The 18,616-nt window shown below is 30.8% G+C and overlaps 1 protein-coding gene across 7 annotated transcripts in view; it reads right to left on the bottom strand.

The window, feature by feature from the left end:
* Window positions 1–18,616, bottom strand: part of LOC148310769 (uncharacterized) — a 95,916-nt gene that overhangs the window by 30,304 nt on the left and 46,996 nt on the right. For all 7 annotated transcript variants that reach the window (XM_088257741.1, XM_088257743.1, XM_088257747.1 and 4 more), the window contains 4 exons: window positions 18,185–18,286; window positions 3,054–3,130; window positions 2,383–2,441; window positions 675–828 (listed from right to left, as the gene is read on the bottom strand). In XM_088257741.1, coding sequence (XP_088113867.1) covers window positions 675–828; window positions 2,383–2,441; window positions 3,054–3,130; window positions 18,185–18,286 — 392 coding nt within the window. The remainder of the gene's footprint in view (window positions 1–674; window positions 829–2,382; window positions 2,442–3,053; window positions 3,131–18,184; window positions 18,287–18,616) is intronic.

The raw sequence follows: 18,616 nt of genomic DNA, 5'->3' as shown, positions 1-18,616 counted from the left end.
TATATATATATATATATATATATATATATATATATATATATATATATATATATATATATATATATATATATATATATATATATATATATATATATATATATATATATATATATATATATATATATATATATATATATATATAAATATAGACATGCGTCATTACTTTCGAGTATGGGTTGATTGAAATTGATGAATAAAAGAAATAATGTTGATTAAGACAGAAACATGTACATATTTAATCCTGATGATGATAAGGTTCTTGTCAAAACTAGAAGTACCAATAAAAAAAATGGTTAAAAATATAGTAGGTTATTTTATAAAGTTTATAAAATGTGTGAAAAACATTCAAGAAACATAATTTTCAATTTATTTGATCAGTGAATCTATTTACAACATTTTGAGTGTATCCAAAAACTTGTTCACAAATCTGAATTATCTCCGGATATCTGCACGTAATCCTGATTATATTGTTTAATTTCAAAACAAACTGTTTGAATTAACTAGAATTTCACTAGAGGCGTCTATTGGTGAAATGAAAAAAATATGAATAAAAATCATATGAAAAATAACTCCTGTAATCTAGATTTGTAAACAAGCATTTGGACACACTTAAAATGTTGTAAATTAAACTATGGTTCAGTGATATTAAAACTGAAGCTGAGAAAGCATTTTACCTGCAGGAATAGCGCTGGTTCACTGTGGAACTTGATGGCCGAGGCGACGTGGAGGCGGAGTGTGCCTAGGCGGGGGAGGCGCGCCAGGGCGGCCTGAAGGGCGGCCCCATCGCTCTCGGGGCCCCATGCCTGCACCCAGACAGACCCATCGGTACTGGAAACAAAAGTTCAAAGTTGTACCTGCTACCGTCACATAATAACGTTACACAAGTGTATAAAGTGATCACTAAAGTCACCCAATGCCAGATCGTGAATCCTGAAATACTCTGACTTTCAAATACTATCTTACTTACATACTTACATATTTACATACTTACATACTTACATACTTACATACTTACATACTTACATACTTACATACTTACATACTTACATTCTTACATACTTACATACTTACTTCAGGCTTCTTCTTGTGTCCAGTATTGAACAAAGTCCTCACTTTTGGACTTCCACAGTTCGCTCACTCCTTTCAATAACGTCATATATCAAAAAACTTGATTTTCAGGATATCGTTTTTAAAGTTTAGAATATGAAATGTATTCAAAATAAATATCAAGCCACTTATTAAACTTTTTACTGTGTAATAGATCTTTTTAAATAAAACCTGAAGGTTTTTTCTCCATTTGAAAAAGAATAAATATATTTTTAAAAAATAATTAAACAACACCTTTATCTTCAAAATGCAAAAACAACACTTTCTGCCCTGTAGCGGGTAAATATTAAGTTAAAAATATGCCGCTTTTGCTGGGATATGGTACATTTTCTGGACATTCTGAAAACATGCACAGCTGAAAATTTACGATTTTTGATATATGACATTGCTGAAAGGAGTGAGTGAGTTGTCTGTTGGACGCGATTCTCTTCCGACTTCTCTTCTTAATACCTTCGAACCATCTCGTTTGGTGCCTACCCGATGCTTTTGCATCCTGTTCTAGACTTCCAGTCAAATACCTTTTACGTCCATACTATCTTATATACATATCTATCACTACATTTTGTAGAATTCAATTCCTAGGGGATTAATATATCGCTCACTCCTTTCAACAACGTCATATATAAAAAATCGTCAATTTTCAGTTGTGCATGTTTTCGGAATGCCCATAAAATGTACTATATCCCAGCAAAAGCGACATATTTTTACCTTAATATTTAGCCGCCACAAGGCAGAAAATGTTGTTTTTGCATATTGAAAAAAGTATTGTTTAATTATTTTTTTTAATATACTAATTTTTTTTTAAATGGAGAAAAAACATTCAGGTTTTACCCAAAACGATCTGTTGCGCAGTAAAAAGTCAATAAGTGGCTTGATATTTATTTTTAATACATTTTATTATATTTTAAAACTTTAAAAACGATCTCCTGAAAAATCAAGTTTTTTGATATATGACGTTGTTGAAAGGAGTGAGCGATATATATTTGACATTTTCTAGTATTCGACATACTTGATCATGCTAAGGTTCCTATTTCCTATTTCCAACTGCATCTGCGTCATAAATTTGTTGAACTGTTCTCTCTTCACTCATTCGTTCCACATGTCAAAACTATCTCAACCGAACTTAATTCATTTTATCGATAATGCTTATCTCAGATTTACTTTCCTTCCTTATTTCACCATTCAGACAAAAAATTGTCTGAGTAATCGCATTCTGACTGCATTCATGATATAATTTAATCTTATGAATAAAATAAAAATAAATATATTTCTTACGTTATGTTTAACACTTCTATATCCTTTGTGATGTTCAAGCCTTTCAGGAAAGACGTCATCTGAAAATTATGAAAAACGTTAGTGTATCTTAGTCATACAGGAGAAAGTGACAAAGTGCTTTTTTTTTACAAAAACGTGATCATTGACTATTTGATATCTTACTAGCTTAATATTGCCCTGAAAACAATCCAAAAGGATTTTAAACTTGGTAGTATAATATATCGACTTGTTAAAAATGACTAACTGCATTGATGTTTATTTTCTTGCCAAGTAAAAGTGTCTTAAATGGCCCTCCTGAGCATTTTACGCTTTGTTAGTTGGTCTTAGTAGGAGAAAGTGACAAAGTGCATTTTCTTTTACAAAAACGTGATCATTGATTATTTGATATCTTACTAGCTTAATATTGCCCTGAAAACAATCCAAAAGGATTTTAAACTTGGAAGTATAACATATTGACTTGTTAAAAATGACTAACTGCATTGATGTTTATTTTCTTGCCAAGTAAAAGTGTCTTAAATGGCCCTCCTGAACATTTTACGTTTTGTTAGTTGGTCACTTTCTCCTCTACGACTAAGATATATTTATTTAATATGAGTTATCAAAAGTACGACTAGATATTTTCCTCTTATTTCATTTAACGATATTTAAATAATTTTATTTGAAAGTATCACCTGTTTTTGCAATTCTTGCGAAAGAGGCTGTTTAGGTTTTTCTGCAAGTTTGAGAACTGCGTCAAAACGGGTCCTTTCTGGAATTTGAATAATAAAATAATTTAGAAATACCTGTTTATTTATCATTGGACACATTTTTGTTCCCTTTTTTCTGTGCAAAAACTTAGTCAGCTTAAATATATTTTTTTAAACATAAAAATATTGTTACCATTGTTCAATAGAAATTATTTTATAATTTTTTACATCTCATCAAAGATGAAGAAGAATATGGAAGTCTGGGCATTTACGGGGCAGACAACCGTCATAGGCTGGTTTAAGTGATCACTTTATTTTTACACGTGTAACATTCACCAATTCTACCCATTATTGACAACCACCCAACTCAAATTCTTGGAAGTTCTAAATATATGAACCAATTTAGAAACCTTGTTCTTGAATCACAAGAACTTCACTAGAGACATCTATTGGTGAGACGAAAAGAAGCTTTTTATTGAGCAGAAACTCTTATATTAGTATGTGAGCCCCGTAAATGCTCAGACTTCCATATTCTTCTTCATCTTTCATGAGATGTAAAAAAATAAAATGAAAAATAACTCCTATAATTGGAGATAATCCAGATTTGTGAACAAGTATTTGGACACACTCAAAATGTTGTAAAGAAATTATTGTTATTATTATTATTTTTCACGGCATCAGTTTTATAAAGAATGTAATAATATCTCACATGTTTGTATACATTCATTCATTCAAACCCTTACCCGAACCCGGGACCTTAAAAACGGTAGCCTAGAGTGCTGACCATTACACTACGGAGGAGGACATGTTTGTTTACATTAATAATTATTTTAAATGTGGTTTTTATAACTATATTATTTATTGATTCGACATTAACATTGCGGAATGACATACTGATTATTTTTTTTTAAATTAAACACCTGAATATACCACTTAATGAGTTTTATTTATATATATGACTAGTTTCAAAAACTTACAGATGTTTTCATCTTCTGGTAAGAATTAAAACTAACGAACAAAAAAATTATTTAGGGGTATATATAGGTTGATAAATATAGGGAAGGGGAGGGGGTTTAATAAAAAAATACACTCTGTTACAAATACAGGTCGAGTCGTGAATAATTTAGAAAATTTAGAGATACATAAAAATTTTAATTCAGATAAAACGTTAATTAATAATATACTTTTTCAAAATACGTCACCATTATTATCTTTGTTTTCTTTTACAAGAAATCTTGTTCCTTAACCCCCCTCCCTATATTTATTAACCTATATATATACACCTAAATATATTTTTGTTTGTTAGTTTTAATTTGTATATATAGGTTTATAAATAAAGGGAAGGGGGAGGGGGATGAAATAAAAAATACACTCTGTTACAAATAAAGGTCAAGTCATGAATAATTTAGAAAATTTAGAAATACATAAAAATTTTAATTCAGATAAAACGTTAATTAATAATATACAGTTTCAAAATATGTCACCATTATTATCTTTGTTTCATTTTACACAAAATCTTGTTCCTTAACCCCCCTCCCTATATTTATTAACCTATATATACACCTAAATATAATTTTGTTTGTTAGTTTTAATTTGTACCAGAAGATGAAATCATCTGTCGTTTTCGAAACTAGTCGTAAATAAAAATAAAACTCATTAAGTGGCATATTCAAGTGTTTAATTTTAATAAAATAATCATGTCATTCCACAAAGTTAATGCCGAATCAATAAATAATATAGTATAAATAATAAAATATAAAGCAATAACCAGTTGTCCTGAAAGGGTCAAATATACGTTACAATTTTGGCGTTCTAATTTTTATAGAATTAACCGATAATTGAGATAAATATAAAATTTCCAAAAAAAATTGTTCCTTAAACCCCCCTTTGCCTATATTTATTAACCTATAAATATCCCTACATACAATTTTGTTCGTTAGTTTTAAAATTTACCAGAAGATGAAAACATCTGTAAGTTTACGAAACTAGTCGTAGATATAAATAAAACTCATTAAGTGGTATATTCAAGTGTTTAATTTTTTGTCATAACTAAATAACATTGACGGAATACGAATAAATTATTTTTGACATCTCATCAAAGATGAAGAAGAATATGGATGTCTGGGCATTTACGGGGCTGACGACCGTCATAGGCTGGTTTAAGTGATCACTTTACACACGTGTAACATTCACCAATTCTACCCATTATTGACAACCACACTACTCAAATTCTTGGAAGTTCTGTATATATGAACCAATTTAGAAACCTTGTTCTTGAATCACTAGAACTTCACTAGAGACATCTATTGGTGAGATGTAAAGAAGCTTTTTACTAAGCAGAAACTCTTATATTAGTATGTGAGATCCGAATCCTGGATTATAATCACACACATGAGAAACGCCAGAAAATACCATTTTCATTTTTATTATTTAAGCTTATAATTTGCCCAGACTTCCATATTTTTCTTCATCTTTGATGAGATGTCAAAAATAATATGAAAATAACTCCTGTGATTGGAGATAATCCAGATTTTGTGAACAAGTATTTGGACACACTCAAAATATTGTACGAATATATTATGTCATCATACAAATAAAACATGTTCATAAAGCTTCAGAGATATGTTTATATGAAGATACATGTGTAAGTGCGCATGAAATACGTAAGGGTAGAAACTGATACGCGTAGTGAAAGCGACTTGAGAAATTTCTACATCAAAGAGAATATGGGCTCTGTTCATTCTGATGAATACAGACAAAATAAGCAGGGATGGATTCGGTAAACATTATTAATGAATTAAAAATCACGACATTTTCAATGTAAGGGAAACGGCCCGGTGTTAATTATATTTACTCTTGACAAAAATACACTTTTTTTTTAAAACCCTTATCCGCACCAAATGGTGCATAGGGCACTGCTTCATATAATCGCAGTGTTATCTTGATCGTATACACATGAAGGAAAAGTGATCAGCTCTCCGCTTCAGGTACCAGTCCAGGGTAATATTAAATAAATATTACAGTGAAAAAATCACTTATATTTATTTTACCCCCCCTGGGAATCGAACCCAGGACCTCAGAACGGTAGCCGAGCGTGCTGACCATTACACTACGGAGGCGGACAAAATACACTTATGGCCGCTGAAATACACTTAGGTCTCTTTTTATGCGATAGATACGTTCCACGGGGAGTCCCATAAAAAAATCGTGAAAAAAAATACTTTAACTACATACAAAACTGGGGGATAGGTTCACTTATTTTTAAAAACCGTATAACTTGAAATCAATATGATACTATTTACTGTTAATATTATAAAAATAGTCCAAAATTTTCAGTTTAAAATGTGGATTGTGTCAATCATGGGTACAATGATGAATGTTATACGTGTATAAAGTGATCACTTAATCCAACCGGTCACAAGCTCTGTAAATATCCAGACTTGCATATTTCTTCATATGTTCAGAAGTAAAAATTATTTATGTTTTGCATGGAGATTTCTTGGTGGAACTGCATTTAATATAATAAAATAACAAGTTTATAGTTTTTTCCACACATATTTTATTTGACCAGTGACCGGGTTTCGTCCTTACTGACATAAACAGACTGGATCACCAGTCTGATGATGTCGGTTTTGACAGCTAAAATAAATTCGGAAAACATGTTTAGTTATTATTTTATTTTATGTCAAAAAGAGGAAACATAAAAAACATTAATCCGCCTCTGTCAGTCAAATGTACCAAAGTGTTGAGATTGAGAAGTTTTTACGACAAAGTGAAGGATCTCGAGATTTGTCATAAATTGAGAAGCATTTAACAAGAAGTGCTGATCCAGTACTAGTGTTAGTGTCGAGGTGACACGAAGACGTGTGTGTGTGTGTGTGTTGGTGCCAAGACAGGGGTAGAAAATTGACGTCACTCCATTCGACACAAAAGAAAAGACGTTGAATTCACGTGATATATATATATATACATACATTTATTACTAATATTGGAAATCGATAATTTTATAGCGGATGGTGAGGCAAAATGGCTCGTTGGGGTTAAACGAACATATATATATATATATATATATATATATATATATATATATATATATATATATATATATATATATATATATATAATATATATATATATATATATATATATATATGTGTATATATATATATATATATATATATATATATATATATATATATATATATATATATATATATATATGTATATATATATATATACATACACACATATATATACAACAATTTGAGTAGTGTGGTTGTCAATAATGGGTAGAATTGGTGAATGTTACACGTGTATAAAGTGATCACTTAAACCAGCCTATGACGGTCGTCAGCCCCGTAAATGCCCAGACTTCCATATTCTTCTATATATATATATATTTATAAATATATATATATATATATATATATATATATATATATATATATATATATATATATATATATATATATATATATATATATATATATATATATATATATATATATATATATATATATATATATATATATATATATATATATATATATATATATATATATATATATTTATATATAGTCAGTCATGAGTAGAATGGTGAAAGTTGCCCGTGTGTAAAGTGATCACCTAACTAGCCTTTGGTAGGTCATAAAGTCTGTAAATACCCAGACTTCCGTGTTCTTTTTCATCTATGTTGCGATGTAAAAATGTTTAACTTCTATATTAACGTCACCATAAAATTTTAAATAAGCACATTTCCAAGATATTTACCAACTTCAGGGATACCATTTGTCACTGTGCTCTAGAAAGGGTTGAATATATTATGCATAACAGGGATGCATTTCTGCGAGTACACGATATGTGTAATCATAACTGCGGCTTGTGCAATAAAGTTGAAAAATGGCCGCTCCATTGAATACGAATCAGCAAACGTCGTAATGTGAAAAGCAATGGCGGTTCGTGTAAGATAACCGCATCCCCACCATTTAGTTTCGTACAGAGTACAACATTCAGGGACTGAAAACTGAAACTATGATTTTGCTAACGTAGCGACTAAATTATCTTTCGAGATAATGTACAACTTTTACTTCTCCCAACGGGTGGTCTAGCTTTTTAAATATAATTTTATATTTGAATATTTTTTTTCATTCATTCGAACCCGTATCCGCACTTTATGGTGCTTATTGCACAGCATCATATAAACGCAGTGTTATCTTGATCATTAACACATGAAGGAAAGGTGATCAGCCCTCCGCTTCAGATACCAGTCCATGGTTATTTTGAATAAATATTAAAGTGAAAAAATCACTAATATTTATTTGATCCCCCTTGGGAATCGAACCCAGGACCTTCAGTACGGTAGCCGAGCCTCTTCAAACCCTTATCTGCATAGGGCAGTGCATCGTATAAACGCAGTGTTATCTTAACTAGTCCATAGTAATAAATATAATGTATGTATTTCTGTCAAATTTAATCAAATCAACAGTATTTCTACAGACTGTCAATTTGACTGTTGACAGTTCATTTAGTCAGTACGTTTTGCCATTTCGCATAGTGGCCATTAACTGAATGACCATTATGCGCGTCGTAGGTTCTTCGGTGAATGGGCTGAAAACAATATTCAGCTTGATCCTTTTTTTCAACGCAAAATTTTGCTCACCAATGAGGCACATTTTTGGTTAAATGGCTATGTCAAACGGAATTCCCTAATTTGAAGTAGAGAAAACCCATAAGCCTTTGTCGAGACGACCTTACATCAATTAAGTCACTGTTTGATGTGCTTTATGGGCAGGTGGGATCATTGACCCATATTTTTTTAAAGACGATGCTGGCCAGAGTGTTACGGTCAATGGAGAGCACCACAGAACCATAATTACTGACTTCTTCGTACTTCAGTTATTTCACATAGCTGTGGTTTCAACAAAATGGCGCAACATGCCACACGGCGGGTGCCACCTTCAATTTATTGCGGGAAAGTTGAATTTGTATACCTCTAAACAAAACAAAAGGCTTGTCCGCCTCCGTGGTGTAATGGTCAGCGTGTCCCGGGTTCGATTCCCAGGGGGGATAATAATAAATACTACTGATTTTAAACTGTAATATTTATTTATTACCCTGGACTGGTTCCTGAAGAGCAAGACTGATCACCTTACCTTCATGTAAATAATGATCAAGATAACACTGTGTCAATTCGACGCAGTGCCCTATGCACCATTGGGTGCGGATAAGGGTTATAAGTAAGTAAGTAAGTAAACAAAACATCCTATATAACTTATTCTGCATGTAATAATGTTTATGGGGTACCCAGTACAGAGACAAGTCTCTACGATTTAGCTGAGAGAGTTTTATAAGAGAAATGTCCCCCCAGCTACAGAATGCAGTAATAAACATTCTAGGATAACTGCATTATTTGCAGAGACGCTAGTATAACAATTCTCTGAAATACGACTAAGGTACGAGATGGAAAAAAAAAAATTATTACAAAAAAATGATCACGCAAAAAAGAAATGAAAGACTAACTAACTAACCACTGCGCCGTCTCTCGCAGGGAGAAGCTGTTTTTTGCCCACAATATTCGCCTCTTTCACATTTCGCTCACTCCTTTCAAGAACGTCATAAATCAAAAAACGTCAATTTTCAGTAGTGCATATTTTCGGAATGCCCAGAAAATGTAATATATCCCAGAAAAAGAGGCATATTTTTAACTTAATATTTACTCGTTACAGGGCAGAAAGTGTTGTTTTTGCATTTTGAAGAAAAAGTATTGTTTAATTATTTTTTTTTAAATAAACTAAATTTTTTTCAAATGGAGAAAAAACCTTCAGGTTTTACCTAAAAAGATATGTTGCACAGTAAAAATTTCAGTAAGTGGCTTGATATTTATTTTTAATACATTGTATTATATTTTCAAACTTTAAAAACGTTCTCCTGAAAAATCAAGTATTTTGATTTATGACGTTCTTGAAAGGAGTGAGCGATTTATGTATCTCCTCATACTTACCCGATAATTATTCTGACTCCTGACCCGGCTGCTATTTGACATACCTGAGCATGCCAAGTTTTTCTCTGTCTTCCTCTGCTCCTTTTTCAAATTACATTCGCCTTATAAATTTGTTTTACCGTTATTTCCTCACTCATTCGTTCCACATACCCGAATCATCTCAACACGCCTTTCCTAATTGTATCGATAATGCTTATCTCAGCTTTGTATTTTTTCTTTATATCACCATTCGATCATCTCTCATACATCGTTTTGCCGCACATTCATCTGAGGGATCGCATTTCGAAGGCTTTCAGTCTACTTTCATCCTATTTTTGCCAACTCTACGCTTCAATTCCAAACCTTAGGATTGGAACCAGGACTCCGTTGTGAACTGCCAGTTAACCTTTCTCTGATCTGCTCTGATAAGCAGCGTTATGGTTAGTTAGCTAGTTATATTCTTTTTTAATCTAAGTTTTACTAAGTAAATACTAATATTTCTAAAAATCTACTGTCACACGTGTTTCGATGCATTCCGCATTAATTTTCAAACACCGTATGATGCGGAATGCATCGAAACACGTGTCACAGTAGATTTTAAGAAATAGTAGTATTTACTGAGTAAAACTTAAATTAAAAATGGATAGATTTTACCACAAAGTGACTTCCGAAGCAATTAATGAAATTAGTTATACTTTATTTTATTTATTGTTTCGGCATTAACTTTGTGGTAAGACATGTTACAATGATTAAAGAAAACACTTGTTTTTTACCACTTGAGTTTTATTATAGACTACATGTTTCAGAAGTTAAACTTCCATCATTCAGGTCTGTATATTAACTAAAATATAAATTATAAAATTGTTCTATAAATAAGGAGAAATATAACTGCGAGAAATTTAAAGATTAGAATTAAAGAACATCATAGCGGTCTTGTTAGTAATTATTTTTCGGAATTTGCAAATCACAAAATAGATACTAATCACTCATTTCACTCTCATAAATTAAAATTATTACACCTTGTTCCATATAAAGGTCAAATTATGAATTATCTTGAAAATTGAGAAATCCAAAAAAACCTAAATACTAATAATAATTTATTAAATAATATATTGTTTCAAAATTCTTCACCTTTGCTTTCCATTTTTCCTTTGTTTTCAAACTCCGCCCCTTGACTAACCCCTTCCCCTTACTTTCCCCTCTCCTTATTTATAGAACAATTTTATATTTTATATTTGAGTTATTATACAGACCTGAATGATGGAAGTTTAACTTCTGAAACATGTAGTCTATAATAAAACTCAAGTGGTAAAAAACAAGTGTTTTCTTTAATCATTGTAACATGTCTTACCACAAAGTTAATGCCGAAACAATAAATAAAATAGTCGTATTTACTATGTAAAACTTAAACTAAAAATGGATAGATTTTACCACAAAGTGACTTCCGAAGCAATTAATGAAATTAGTTATAATTCACGTCGCGATCTCAAAATACTCACCTGTGTTGAGATATCATATGAATAGCTTGTAAGCGGAGTGAAAATCCGATATTTGTGAACAAACCTTTAAACGCACTTAAAATATCACGAGTTTTACTAATATTCTCGTATTATTGCTACCTACGAGTAGAATAATACTCTTAACAAAGTTCCTATATCGCTCACTCCTTTCAAGAACGTCATAAATCAAAAATCGTCAATTTTCAGTTGTGCATGTTTTTGGAATGCCCAGAAAATTGACTATATCCCAGAAAAAGCGGCATTTTTAAAACTTAATATTTACCCGTTACAGGGCAGAAAGCGTTGTTTTCGCAATTTGTAGAAAAGGTATTGTTTAATTATTTTTTTAAATGTACTAAATATTTTTCAAAAGGAGAAAAAACCTTCAGGTTTTACCTAAAAAGATCTGTTGCACAGTAAAAAGTTCAATAAGTGGCTTGATATTTATTTAGAATACATTGTGTTATATTTTTAAACATGAAAAACGTTCTCCTGAAAAATCAAGTTTTTTGATTTATGACGTTCTTGAAAGGAGTGAGCGATATATATCGTTCATCATAATTGGTCAACGATATTCTACTCGACAACATTTTGAGTGTGTCCAAATACTTATTCACAAATCTGGATTATCTCCAATTCTAGGAGTATTTTTCATATTATTTTTTGATATCTCAGATTATTATTAATTTGATAAAAATGAAAATGATATTTTCTGACGTTTCTCATGTGTGTGATTATAATCCAGGATTCGGACCTCACATACTAATAAAAGAGTTTCTGCTCAAGCATATTTTCATAGCAAGCTTATTTTCATATCACCAATAGCTGTCTCTAGTGAAGTTATAGTGATTCATGAACAATGTTTCAAAATTGGTTCATATATATATGTAATAAAATACCTAGGTACCAACCTATACATTTTATTAAGTACTTACAAATAGTACCTACATAAAACAGTTCTACCACCAGATGTCGCATGCGTCGCTCAGAATAAAACAAAAGACTTCCGATAATATTATTAACTGTCAGAATCAGATAGATAGATAGATAGATAGATATAAAAATTATTATAAAGATAAATTAAGAATAAACTTTAATTATAAACTTTAATTACAAAGCAACACATTGTTTATTTTATTATTATACACCCACTTTACATATTATTTACACTTAATTTTCAAAAGGAAAATATTACCACGTTATAAAACGACAATTTTGTTAATTGGAAATGGATTATGAAACATTAGATGTATTAAAACAATTACTACAATATGTTCGGAGTGAGAGAGAAAAATTAGAAGATGATCAAAGAAAACGATTAGAAGATAATCAAAGAAGACGTGGAAATTTAAGAACTAGTGATAAAATTAAAAATAAAAATCATGTGAAAAAAATTTCTACAAAATATAAAATAAAATATACTCCAGAAAAGAAGAATTTCGAAGCAGATTGTGTGAGCAGGAATCCAGTATTAGAATCGAAGGAAAATGCAAATGAACAATTAAAAATTGTAAATTTGGTTAAATTAGAAGATATTTTAAAAGATCAGAATAAAAATGAAGACATACAAATAACACAGAAACAGTGCTTGAAAAATGAAAATAAAAATAAAGTAGAAAAAACTTCTACGAAAGATAAAATAAAATATACTCCAGGAAAGAAGAATTTAGAAGTAGATTGTCTAAGCAGGAATCCAGTATTAAACTCGAATGAAAATGCAGATGAACAATTAAAAGTTGTAAATTTGGTTAAATTAGAAGACATTTTAAAAGATCAGAATAAAAATGAAGACATACAAATAACACAGAAACAGTGCTTGAAAAATGAAAATAAAAATAAAGTAGAAAAAACTTCTACGAAAGATAAAATAAAATATACTCCAGGAAAGAAGAATTTAGAAGTAGATTGTCTAAGCAGGAATCCAGTATTAAACTCGAATGAAAATGCAGATGAACAATTAAAAGTTGTAAATTTGGTTAAATTAGAAGATACTTTAAGAGATCAGAATAAAAATGAAGGAATTCAAAAGAAAAAAACAAATGGATTGAAAAAAAACTGTGTCTACTTTAAAAGGGTCAAGATGAAAAAAAAAAGAAAGAAAAAAAAAGAACGGAAAAAAGAAAAAAAAACTTTATCACATCACTAAACTTATACCAGTTTCTTCACTACAAGGAGATGATCCGGAGAAGGAGGAGTGAAAATTTTCACTGTGAATTTTCTTCTCCAAGGGGGGAGATGTAATAAAATACCTAGGTACCAACCTATACATTTTATTAAGTACTTACAAATAGTACCTACATAAAACAGTTCTACCACCAGATGTCGCATGCGTCGCTCAGAATAAAACAAAAGACTTCCGATAATATTATTAACTGTCAGAATCAGATAGATAGATAGATAGATAGATAGATATAAAAATTATTATAAAGATAAATTAAGAATAAACTTTAATTATAAACTTTAATTACAAAGCAACACATTGTTTATTTTATTATTATACACCCACTTTACATATTATTTACACTTAATTTTCAAAAGGAAAATATTACCACGTTATATATATATATATATATATATATATATATATATATATATATATATATATATATATATATATATATATATAACGTGGTAATATTTTTCTTCGTAAATTGGGTGTAAATAATATGTAAAGTGGGTGTATAGTAATAAAATAAACAATGTGTTGCTTTGTAATTAAAGTTTATAATTAAAGTTTATTCTTAATTTATCTTATAATATTTTTCTATCTATCTATCTGATTCTGACAGTTCAGAATATTATATTTTTTCTATCTGATGTCTTTTGTTTTATTCAGCGCGACGCATGCGACATCTGGTGGTAGAACTGTTTTATGTAGGTACTATTTGTAAGTACTTAATAAAATGTATAGGTAGGTACCTAGGTATTTTATTACATATATAAAACTTCCAAGAATTTGAGTAGTGTGGTTGTCGATAATGGGTAGAATTGGTGAATGTTACACGTGTGTAAAGTGATCACTTAAACCAGCTTATGACGGTCGTCAGCACCGTGACTGCCCAGACTTCCATATTCTTCTTCATCTTTGATGAGATGTCAAAAAATAATATGTTCTACTCGACATTGTCAACACTGAGATCGCTCACGTAGTAAGTCGATATTCATATCGTGGTGTGTCACTATTTTCACATAATTTGTCTTTGACTCGAGCTTTGATCTTTCCCTTTTCCCTTTTTCCTCACTCCCGTCCCTCTTCCAGGTATTTTTATTAAATTACAAATGTAAAATTTTGTAACTCGAATGGTACAAATACCTGTTTTGTGTTACTCGTATGTAAATGAATTTATGTGTCTGTTCTCTTAAATTTGAAAATAATAAAAAAATAAAAATAACGGTCAGTTAAAAGTGGAAATTACTACATTAAAACTTGTTTGTACATTCAAATGAGATATTGAATCATCTCTTTAAAGAGAATGGAGCAATAAACAGTTTTAATGCAACACTAGCTTTGCAAGCCTTTTAATTAAAGCAATCTTCATTTTAAACTGAATACAGCGTGTTTAAATTGTACTCAGTACCAAAGTATTAAATTAAAAATGTACGAAATACAGGGATGCCAACTACAAACATATTGTTTATTTATTTGATTTGTTTGGGAATTAAACATCTTGTACAATTTTTTTAAAAGTTATATTTCGATGATAAAAGCCAATCAAATAATTCCATACATATGTACATATCGCTCACTCCTTTCAAGAACGTCATAAATCAAAAATCGTCAATTTCCAGTTGTGCATGTTTTCGGAATGCCCAGAAAATGTTTTATATCACAGCAAAAGAGGCATGTTTTTAGCTTAAAATTTACCCGCTACAGGGCAGAAAATGTTGTTTTTGCATTTTGAAGAAAAGGTATTGTTTAATAATTTTTTTAAATATATTAAATATTTTTCAAATGGAGAAAAAACATTAAGATTTTACCTAAAAAGATGTGTTGCACAGTAAAAAGTTCAATAAGTGACTTGATATTTATTTTTAATACATTGTGTTATATTTTTAAACTTTAAAAACGTTCTCCTGAAAAATCAAGTTTTTTTATTAAATAATTATTGAAAGGAGTGAGCGATATGTAATGAATACTGTTGTATATTAAGAGAGAAAAGAGAAGAATGGGTGGGTGTGTGAGTGAGTGTTATTATATCAAACAAGTTCCCAAACTATATTTTGAGCATATCCAAATTTTTGTTCACAAATCTGGTTTTTCCACTTAGAAGTTATTAATATTGATATATCAATGTAGATGAAGAAGAATAAAGAAATCTGGGTATTTACAGATCTTACGATCTGTCTTAGGTGAAATTCAGAAATCATATTTCGCTCACTCCTTTCAAGAACGTCATAAATCAAAAAACTTGATTTTGCAGGAGAACGTTTTTAAAGTTTAAAAATGTATTACAATGTATTAAAAATTAATATCAAGCCACTTATTGAACTTTTTACTGTGCAACAGATCTTTTTAGGTAAAACCTAAAGGTTTTTTCTGCATTTGAAAGATATTTAGTATATTTAAAAATATAATTAAACAATACCTTTTCTTCAAAATGCAAGAACAACATTTTCTGCCCTGTGGCGGGTAAATATTAAGTTAGAAATATGCTTCTTTTGCTGGGATATAGTACATTTTCTGGGTATTCCGAAAACAAGTACAACTGAAAATTGACGATTTTTGATGTATTACGTTTTTGAAAGGAGTGAGCGATTTATGGTATCATTCATTTGACAATTCACCTTTCACATGCTACTTGTCGATACCGTTTATGGTTGAGTTTAGTATTAAAAAAAAAATTATTGTCAACCCTGGAAGATGTCACACATGGTTTAAAGACCTAAACACGTTAAAAACTATGGCTAGCGTTACACATTGTATAAAGAGCTAAAATTATGAGTAATATTACGGCTTGCATGCAGACGTAAAAATCGTAGGAAATGTTACGAATTGGATAAAGATGTAAAGACTTAAAAATCATGGATAATGTTACACTTTGTATAAAGACGGAGACGTAAAAATAATGGGTGATATATGTAACATAATGTAAAAAGATGTAAAAGATGTAAAAAGATGTATTGATATAAAAAGCATGGGTAGTAAAGATGCAAAGACCTTAAAATCATGGGTTATATTACATAATGTGAACAGGTATAAAGACCTTAAAATCATGGGTTAAATTACATGATGTATAAAGACGTAAAGACTTAAAAAGTAAGTGATGTTGCACATTGCTGAAAGGCGTAAAGATGTAAAAATCATAGATTATGTTACACATTGTTTAAAGAAAAAGACCTAAAAATTATGGGGGATTACAAAGATGTATAGACTTGGGTAATAAAGATGTAAAGACGATATTAATCATGGTTAATATTACATAATGCAAAGAGTAAAAAAATGAGTGATGTTACAAATTGTTTAAAGACAACTTGACGTAAATATTATAGATAATATTAGAAAATGCATAAAGATGTAAAGACTTAAAAAACATGGGTAATGTTACACATTGTATAAAGACGTGTTAAATGTTACACATTGTATAAGACCATGCTAAATGTTGCACATTGTATTAAGGTTCATTGAAACCCTGTAATGCAGCCGTTTGCCACCCCTGCCCTACACGCCATACGTTATACTGTGCACTTAATGTCTTGTGTACCGTAGCGCGTCCCTTTATACTCTGCCCCGAACAGTAAGCCAGCTAGACTGGAGTAATTAACGGAGAGTCCCAGGAGACAGCTATAGGCCACAAAGTAAACAGATTCCTAATTTCCCCCAAGTGTTTGGACTACATATTTTCATGGATTTTGATCGTTTTGCTTTGCCTGGAAGATTCTTCATCAATCTTCCGCTTGTTTGGCTACTATTTTATAAAATGATATATTACAACACTCTGCTTTTAATTTTTCTTCTTCTGCAAACCTTCATCCGCACCCGATGGTGCATAGGGCACTGCATCATACAAACGCAGTGTTACCTTGATCGTTAATACATGAAGGAAAGGTGATCAGCCCTCCGCTTCAGGTACCAGTCAAGGGTAATATTGAACAAATATAAGAGTAAAGTTCTAGTGATTCATGAACAAGGTTTCTAAATTGGTTCATATATATAGAACTTCCAAGAATTTGAGTAGTGTGGTTGTCAATAATGGGTAGAATTGGTGAATGTTACACGTGTGTAAAGTGATCACTTAAACCAGCCTATGACGGTCGTCAGCCCCGTAAATGCCCAGACTTCCATATTCTTCTTCATCTTTGATGAGATGTCAAAAAATAATATGAAATATAAGAGTGACAAAATCACTTATGTTCGATCCCCTGGGAATCGAACCCAGGACCTCCAGTACGGTGGCCGAGCCTCTTCAAACCCTTATCTGTACAGGGCAGTGCATTGTATAAACGCAGTGTTATCTTGATCGTAAAAAATACGAAAAATACTTGATCGTAAAAATAAAATAACATAAAATATGGGTAAGAAATTAAGATACATGCTAGTTGTCAAAACATTCTTTACATGTGTTGCCTATGTGCTCCCCACAGATTGGATGTCCGTCGTAAATTTTACGAATGTCCCGAAATCTAGGGTTAAATCTTACCTGGTGTCACAATGACGGAGTTTTCAGGATTACAGTTGCAAGCGTTGTTGGGGTCGCCGTCGTAAGGACACTCCAAAACACACGACCCATCCTCACAGCCAACTAGAAAAAAATACCCAAGAGTACAGTCAAGATGACAAAAGTGTCTTTCGGAATCTTTTGTAGTTGCTACCAACACCTTCAAATTTTACTGATAATGTTTGTACAGCACTTTGAAATACATTGAAAGCTTCCACAGCATTCCTGGATCTGATACAGAAACTCTTGGATTCCTGTCAGACTGTTATTGTATAGTCATTTTTTGATGAACTAAGTAGAGAAAATTATGATAAAATGTAAGAAAAATAAATTTTGTGAATTTACACTTTATAGCTATAAATATCCCAGTCAATGCCAATCTTAATATAATTTTGGAAAACCATCATCGAGTTA

This window comes from Brachycentrus maculatus, unplaced genomic scaffold (genome assembly GCF_059751285.1).
Source record: "Brachycentrus maculatus isolate JH-2025_06_01 unplaced genomic scaffold, ASM5975128v1 h1tg000087l, whole genome shotgun sequence".
NCBI classification, from domain to species: Eukaryota; Metazoa; Arthropoda; class Insecta; order Trichoptera; family Brachycentridae; genus Brachycentrus; species Brachycentrus maculatus.
This window is presented reverse-complemented; position numbering and strand designations above follow the sequence as displayed.